At 39.1% G+C, this 8858-nt stretch overlaps 1 protein-coding gene across 1 annotated transcript; it reads right to left on the minus strand.

Annotated features, from left to right (window-relative positions):
* Window positions 1–483: 483 nt before the first annotated feature.
* LOC145820676 (uncharacterized) lies at window positions 484–885 on the minus strand. Its single transcript, XM_082917155.1, has one exon. The coding sequence runs from the start codon at window positions 883–885 to the stop codon at window positions 484–486; it is 402 nt and encodes a 133-aa protein (XP_082773281.1).
* Between the last annotated feature and the right edge of the window lie 7973 nt (window positions 886–8858).

Raw genomic sequence — 8858 nt, forward strand, 5'->3', positions numbered from 1 at the left:
TACAATATCGTTGGTGGTCTTCAACTTATGTTTGGCCATACACAGTTTATACTCTTGTGGGCCAGGAGTATCCAATGTTTTACCATCTTAGATTTCGGTGGGGTATTTTAGCAGTTTAACCACATACTATACCGTTGGTGTTTTTTTTTTTTTTTTTGTCACCCTAACTTTTGCCCAAGCTGTCCTTTCAGGTTTTCAACCTAGCAGGCTTTCTTAAGGGTAATATCTCTTCAAGAACCTTGCATTGGTTGGGGGAATGATTCTGTCACCATCCATCGTTATCAACAAATAGGCCCCATTAGAATAAACCTTCTCAATCACATCAGGTCCTTCCCATTTGGGCTCAAGCTTTCCTTTAGTTCTTTGTGAGACTACTATGGGTGTTCTAACCATTAGTACCAAGTCTCTTTTTTTAAAGGAGCGAAGCCTCATTCTTTTATTGAATGCATTTGCCACCCTTTGTTGGTAGATCTCCAAGTTCTGTTAAGCATACAACCTTTTTTCATCTAGGGTCTCGAGCTCAGCCAACCTCACTCTTGCACTTTCATCTTCTGTTAAGGACTCTTGTATTGCCACTCGCAATGATGGTATTTGAACCTCAAGTGGTAGCATTGCTTCTCCTCCAAAAACCAATGAATAAGGGGTTACTTGAGTAGGAGTTCTGTGCGAAGTCCAATAAGCCCACAAAGCTTTTTGTAACTTTTGTTGCCAAGTTCTTTTGTTCCTATCCACCATCTTCTTGAGAATTTTGCACAATGTCTTGTTGAAAGCTTCTGCCAAATCATTGGAAGGTGCATGATATCTTGATGAATGGTTCTTTTTGATTTTGAACTTGGCAAATAACTTGTTCAAAGCATCACTCCTGAATGGCTGTCCATTATCCATGATGACACTTTATGGAATTCCGAACCTATAAATGATATGGGTTCGAATGAACTGACAGACAACTGTGCTTTTTATATCATTTAAAGCCACGACCTCTTGCCATTTTGAGAAATAGTTAGTAGCAGCTAGGATGTATCGATATCCTGTTGAAGATGGAGGTATAAAAGGACCAATAATGTCCATACTCCATGCTGCAAATGGTTAAGAACAAGTTGTTAAATGTAAAGGCTCTGGGGGTCGGTGGAGAAAGTTTCCATGGAATTGGCAGACTTGGCATCTTCGAGCATAATCTATGCAATCTACATTCATAGTCGGCCAATAGTATCCCAACCATTTTAGCTGAATATGTAATTTAAGATCACTTTGGTGTGCCCCACATACACCCACATGTACTTCTGCCATTACCTCTTGAATACGCTCCTTGACTATGCACCGCATGTACATTCAATCTAAAGACCTTTTGTATAACCCATCTTTCCATAAGATGAATTTGGTAGCCCTGCGTCTCACTTCAATTCTTTTTATTTTATTTTCAAGTAGCCTACCATGTTGAAGATAAGCTATGAAGGGTTCCCGCCAATCCTCATCGCTTTCTCCTTTCATGGTGACGACCAAGATTAGAACCAAGTCAAAAACTTCTTTTAAAGGTTATAACACCCTTCTTTCACCTATTGTGATAGTAATTGTTTTGCTATCTGGTAGGGTGAGTGATGCAGCCAAACTTGCAAGTGAATCAGCTCGAGCATTTGTTCTTCTCTTCACGTGGAAAAAATGTGTTTTCCTGAATTGTGTAAGCAATTGATTAGCCCTTTCATGATACGGGATGAGACTTGTTTTCTTAACAATGTACTCTCTACGGAGTTACTTTACCACCAGTTCTGAATCTTCATAAATTGAGAGTTCTTCAATAGGAATTTGTAATGCCAATTCTAATCTAGTAATTACAGCTTCATATTCTGCCTTATTATTGGAGCATCCTTTAATTAAGGCGAAAGAATGAGTGATTATGGCATTGTCGGGAGTCACAAACACAATTCCAATTCCAGGTTTATTGTTTTTAGGATTTTCTTACTTCTTGCCATCTGGACTCCTCGAAGCTCCATTGAAATTCATCTCCCATCATTTATGGATTTCTATTTGCATAACCTCTTCATTTGGTAAATCAGTTACTAGAGGTGAGTCATCAGGTATAGCATGTGCTGCCAAAAAATTTGCTAGAGCCTATCCCGTTACAGCTCTTTAGGTAGCATATTCAATTGCGAATTGTTGGAGAATTACAGCCCACTTTGCAATTTTCCCTGAAAGTATGGGCCATGAAAGTATATATTTCAAGGGTCTGCTCTTGATATCAACTTGACTTTGTGTTCCAAGACATAGTGCTTTAGGTTTTGCAAAGCGAACACCAAGGCAAGACATGTCTTTTCAATAGGAAAATAATTGACTTTTGCCTCAACCAGAGTACGACTCAAGTAATAAAAGGCATTTTCTTTCCCCTACACATTGTGTTGTGCCAACAGTGCCCCTAACGAACCATCTAGGGCTGTTATGTACAACAAGAGTGGTTTCCCTTTTATTGGGCTCATGAGTACTGGAGGCTTCAAAAGATACTCCTTAATACTATTAAAAGCATATTGGCACTGTTGATCCCATTCAAATGGAACACCCTTTTTCATCAATTTTGAGAATGGCAGGCATCGACCTACCAAGTTAGAAATAAATCTTCTGATATAGGCCAATCTCCCTTATAGCCCCTTCAATTCCCTTAAATTTCGTGGAGGAGGCATTTCAGCAATGGCTTAAATCTTAGTAGGGTCAATTTCAATCCCTTTGTTTCGAACCACAAACCCGAGAAATTTTCCTGAGGAAACTCCAAATGCACATTTTAGTGGGTTCATCTTGAGTTTGTATCTCCTCAAACGTTTGAAGATTCTTCTCAAATCTTCCACATGGTTTTCCTTTTCCTTTGTCGGAAGGACAAGATCATCAACATAGCATTCGATGGTGTCATAGAGCATATCACCAAAAATGATAGTTATCGCCCTTTGATACGTGGCCCTAACATTTTTCAGGCCAAAGGGCATTACCTTATAACAAAAGACTCCTCTCGGAGTCCTGAATGTAGTTATTTCCTCATCTTCAGGTGCCATTTGGATTTGATTGTATCCTGAGTATCCATCCATGAAAGACAAGGTTTCATACCTAGTAGTTGCATCTACAAGAAGTTCAGTGATGGGCAAGGGAAAGTTATCTTTAGGACAAGCCTCATTGAAATCACGGAAATCAATGCAAACCCTGATTTGACCATTCTTTTTTTTGATCGACACTATATTTGTTAGCCAGGTTGGATATTTGACTTCCTTAATGAATCTTGAATTGATAAACTTGTTGACTTCAGCTTCAATTTGGGCTATAAGCTCTGGTCGAGTTTGCCTCTAAGGCTGTTTAACTGGTCGTTTCTCAGGGTGAATTGCAAGCTTATGGACTGCAATCTCTAGATTAAGACCAGGCATCTCACTATAAGAAGGAAATGTATTGCTGAGCTTGTTCTTCTTTTAAATTTGCACTAATGAAGGTTGGTTTGTTTTCTCCTTCATCACCCAGATTTACCTCACAAAGGTCATCCACGGTGGCTTGGCCTCCTGCTTCAAATTCTGTTCGTGCAGGTTGAGCTTCATCTTGGTCAACATTTTCCAACACATCTTGAATGATAGTCATGTTTACTAGAAATTTTTCCTCATCCCCCTAATAGCCTAACCTTTCTGTCTTGGCGGTGATAATACCGCATTGCTGGATAGCTTGAGCATTTGTTCTTGTTATTTTTCCCTGGTATTTTTTTAGGATCCCCCGAAGGTGTTAATACAAAGTCAAAGGGTGTCATTATTCCCTGGTATTTTTTTAGGATCTAAACCAACTTTTACCAACATCTATGTAATTTCTGCACTGAAGGTAGGCTTTTCAAAACTTGAGATGTTTTCTTCTGGCACTTGTTCAACTTTCATTTTCTGTTCAACATCTCCAAGTGAGTGGAATATGATGGGTTTGGACCTTTTTTCTTTAGGAGGGACACAATCTTATTATATTTCTCTACATAGGTGTATTCTGTCCTCCTTAATGGCAACGTGAACTCACTCCTTGAGATCTAAAATTGGATTTATTAGGGTTAGAGCCTTTGCCCCCGGTTTCCTTTTGAACTTTGGCACATATCGAAAAGTTCTTTTTGTTGAAACTAGAGTAGACTCTAGAGTGTCTTCGACATTCGGAGTATCTCACATCTTTTTCCTTTCTTTGTGACGTCTTTGTATAGAAGCGAGCATCAGTATAATAGGCCTATACTTCTCCAAATGGATCATTGTCAGCCACAATTGTCCCCCTTTTTTTGGGTGAAGGTAACGGGTACTTGATACATTGGTGATAAGTTGATGGTACTACATGATGATTATACATCAATGGTCTCCCAAGCAAAGCATTATAGGAGGTGTTTACATCAATGATCAAGAACTCAATGCTTTCTTCAATATCCCCAAACTTGGTTCACAATTCAATCTTCCCCATTGGGGGTTGTTCATTCTAATTAAATCCTTGAATGACCAAACGACTTGGGTGAAGTTGTGAAATTCAAACCCCTAATAAGTTTAAGGCCCTCCGAGGCAAGAGGTTTACCGTAGATCCTTCATCAACCAGAATTCGAGAAATTTTCACATCATGGATAAGCTCAGTGATAAACAAAGGCCAATTATGGTCTGTCATTTCAGTACACATGTCTTTGTCACCAAAGGTTACCAAAGTCATGCATGTTGTCTTCTGTTGATTTTTACCCTTGATTTCTTTGTGGAAATCCTCTGGCTTGGACAGGGCATATATTAAAGACTTCCGAAGCTCTGGAGACATTTTAAGTGCATCATATACACTCAACAATACTGGAATTTTCTTTAGATGAGCTAGTACATCATATTTCACTTGCTCTTCCTCTTACAAAACCTGTGGAACTTTTGACGCTTGAGGGTCCTGAGGATTTTGTAATTTCCTCCGGTAGGTCAAGTAAGTCTGGCATACTTTAGCAACCACCTTTTCATTGACCTCAACTTCTTTTGTTCCATTACTTATTTGAACCATGTTAACTAGTCCAATTGCAGAGTGATCATCATCATCAGTCACCTCTCCATCTTCCTAAAGCTGCACTCTTCTCCCATTTCTTAGGTACCGGGAGTCATGCCTATAAAAGCATTGGGATTCTATAAAACTGTTCTTCATGGTCTCCCAACTAGGCACCACGATCCCATCGAGGGAGCAATACCAGTTAAAGGTGATCCCCTCCAAGGAAAGGGGAAATTATTTTGGGCAAAGTGCTTGATTCTAAGACGTTTCCCTATACTGTTTCAAAAAACACCTAATATGTTTTTGAGGATCTCCATACCCCTTATATAGGACAAAATTCGGAAGTTTGTATCCTTCAAGAAATGGTGTTTGCTCTACCCATAAAGGGAACAAATCCCTTGGGTGATAAGTGTCCATCTCTCCAAGATCAAGGGCAATTTCAATCTTCTCCTCAATTGTGCCTTCTATGAAATCATATGTTTGAGAAGATGTACCCTCGTCCTCCAAATATTCTGACATCTCGATTTCTATTGGCCATGGTTTATAAAATGTCCTATAGAATCGATCAGCCATGGTGTCCCAGTTTAGGATTGAATTAGGTGGCAGGCTGAAGTAACAATCTGTTGCCCACCCCTCTAAAGAAAGAACAAACTGCAGTAGAAGTAACACCTGCCTTTTTACTTTGTTTCCACATTATGCAAGGAAAGGAACCAAATGGCGCCTTGGACAACTTGTCCCATTATATAAGGGAAAACGAGGTATTGTATATCCTCATGGGAATTGAACCCATTCGACTCAATTAGGGAAAGGGCGTCCAGAAATTTGATTTCTTTCAATAATCAAATTTTGATGGGCTTCAAAACCCTCATCTTTTAAAGAGACTGTTACTTTTGCCTGATGTTCTGCTTCCCTTCTAGCTTCAATTCTTGCTTTCTCATCATCACCTGGATTGCGAATGATATGTATTTCTTGCTCTTCAAAATTTACATCCACAATAATGACATTACAAGAAAAGTCAAAGTGGTCATTTGATACACTTTCTCCATCGTATGTCCTAGTAGGAGATGTGTATGGTGAACTAACAGGACAAAAGTCAAGTTCCCAATCTTCATTAGGATTCTCAATTTGAGATGACTTTGCTTGTTTATTTGAATTCTTCCATACTTTATCATCTGACCTACACCTGTTATTCACTTCATCATCCTTGAAATGTAGTCATTTTTTCGCCTTTTTCACAAGCTCAGAGTCAGACCTACACCCAGTATCTCCTTATTCGGTTCCCCTTACATATTCTGGAGTGTTTCGATAGTACATTAATGGTACTGGCGAATATTCTAGAGAAAAGGCTTCTGGTGTGTACTCCGGAGGAGCTGGTGTATACTCTGGTAAGGCTGGTGTGTATTCTAGAGAAGCTGGTGTATACTCTGGAGAGTCAGGTATACAGATAGGAGATGTAATGCAATCTCCTTCCCTAAATTTTGAACCAACTTCACCCTCATCTTCCTCGTCATCGCTTAAAACAATGATGGTTAGGCAAGGGGCCAAAGTAAACTTTTCCACCCTCCTTTTATCAAAGTATGTTTGTAACTCCATAAATTAAAATTTTGAAGGCAGAAATTCCTCCAATGTGACTGGGACAAGGGGACATTGCTCTAACTGCTCATCAGGGACCAATTTCTCCCATTTTCCTTCTTTGGGTTCTTCTTTCCTTTTCTCTTACTTACTTTGGCTTTTTTCTGTTTCTTGGAAACTTTTGGTTTTTGCTTTTTGGAAACTTTTGGCCCTTATGTTGTTGAAGCAACCACATTTCTAGCTTTCACTATGGCATTTTATTTTTTCTTCATGCTTTTTTACTGATAAACAACCCATTCACCTTCACTATCGTTGTCGATAGTGATTGGGTTAGCAAATGCTTTCTCTTGAGGAGGGAGCTCGATAATCTTAGAGTCCAAAAGTTCCTGAAATTTATCTTTCAGAACAAAGCACTCTTTTATCAGATGGCTAATCAAATGATATTAGGGGCAATACTTTGGATCGTTCATTTTTCCTACCTTATGTGGTCTTTTCACCTCAAGGAGAGCAATCAACTTTTTCTTCAACAGATCTTCAAATAAGTCCTCGACCAAATCATCTGTGGAAGAATATTTCTTTTCCAACCTTTCTTTTATAGTCATCTTTTTAAATTCCTTGGGCTTTTTAGCCCCTACTACAATGGGACCCTTATTTCTGGTTTCAATTATAGCTGTAATCGAGGACTCAACCTTTTCAATGGCCCTAGGCCTCCTTCATTTAGCTAGATACAACTCCATATCATAAGCTTTTGTGCATAGATTGTTGAATCCTTCAAAAGTTTGAGCCATAAGAGCTGTAGAGAGCTCATGTCAGAAGTTGTTAAGGCACATCCAAATTAACTCTAATTGCTTAAACTTTTGAGAATAGGTAAATGTCAAAGCACGCCATCTTGCAATGAAATCTGTAAAAGGCTCATTGTCACGTTGCTTGGTCTCAATCAGTTCTGGTACTCTAGCTCGCCTTTGTGTGTTGCATAATTGTTTAAGGAACTCCTTCACCATGGAATCCCAATTTGGGATTGATCCCTTAGGAAGATTAGCATACCAAGTAAATACAGAACTTTCAAGTGATTAGACAAATAGCTGCAAGCACAGGGCCTCATTCTGGGCTATTGGCCCGCATCTTAAAAGAAAATGAGCCACATGTTGTCTTGGATCTCCTGTTCCATCAAATATTTTGAAATCTGGTTGGGAAAAACCAGAAGGGAATAGAACAACATCTACCCATACTGGGTAAGGTTTTGTAATTATTCAAAAGTTCTCATCATTTTTTTCTTTGACTTTCTTTACTTGTCTCCTCACCATATCATCAATCATGGCCATAAGCATTGGATTCATACCACCACTGGTTAGATCAGAGTAATAAGGACCATTGCCCCCTGGGGCTAGTGTGCTTTGATGCCTACAGATGTCCCCACAATTTGTGCCATTTGTTTGGGTGCACTTCCTGTTGCTATCATTTGGGCTTGCAACTGATGCATTTGCTATAACATAGCAGCCATTTCCCGTTCTTTTCTCTCAAGTTGTTCTTGTAGGGCCACCACTTTTTCCTTGAGACCTTGGTCTTGTTGGAAATGCGAATTTTCACCTTCTTTCTTAACCTCAGTCATCATAATTGCGACTTTGTTGACATCTCTCAATTCATTGTTTCCAATATTCATTGAAACAGACAAGATAGAATCATCTTGTTCATAAAAAGGATTATCAACCCCCACAACATTACTCATATTTGAAGCATCTGACTGCGATGCTTTGTTTTGAGTCTCACGGGTTATAGACCTTGTTACAGGCCCTTTTTTTTTTATTTCCTTCATAGATAGTTCGATCAAAGTAGAAATATTTCCTAAGGGTTGCTTACCCTCCTCCACTTTTGACTTTCCAACAAAGATAGGATTTTCAATTTGTTTTTGGCATTCATCTTTCGAGAGAGCCCTTTCAATAGCTCCTATAACATTTGTCGCCACTGTTCTTAGTTCCAGTTTCTTTAAGGCCTTATTTCTTCTTCGTCTTTGTCTTTTCGAAATGGGACCATTTGATGACATATCAAGTCAAGCCCCTAGGGATATAGAAGGAACCATTTGCATTTTTGCAAATTCCTCATGAATTTTCAAAACAGTCCCTACATTTTTAGGGCGGACCAATTGATGTTGATTCAAATCCCGTTGGGCTAACAGGTGTTCCTTATTCGAACGTTATAGGGCCAACGGGTGCTTCTTTGGCTCCTGAGAGGTGATTGAGATTTGGTTTGACCAATTTATTGCTCTGAACAGAACTGTTGATTCGTAGGCGCAATTGTTTTTTCAACAA

The sequence above is a fragment of the Camellia sinensis genome, chromosome 1, assembly GCF_055761805.1.
Source record: "Camellia sinensis isolate YWXY chromosome 1, ASM5576180v1, whole genome shotgun sequence".
Classification (NCBI taxonomy): Eukaryota; Viridiplantae; Streptophyta; class Magnoliopsida; order Ericales; family Theaceae; genus Camellia; species Camellia sinensis.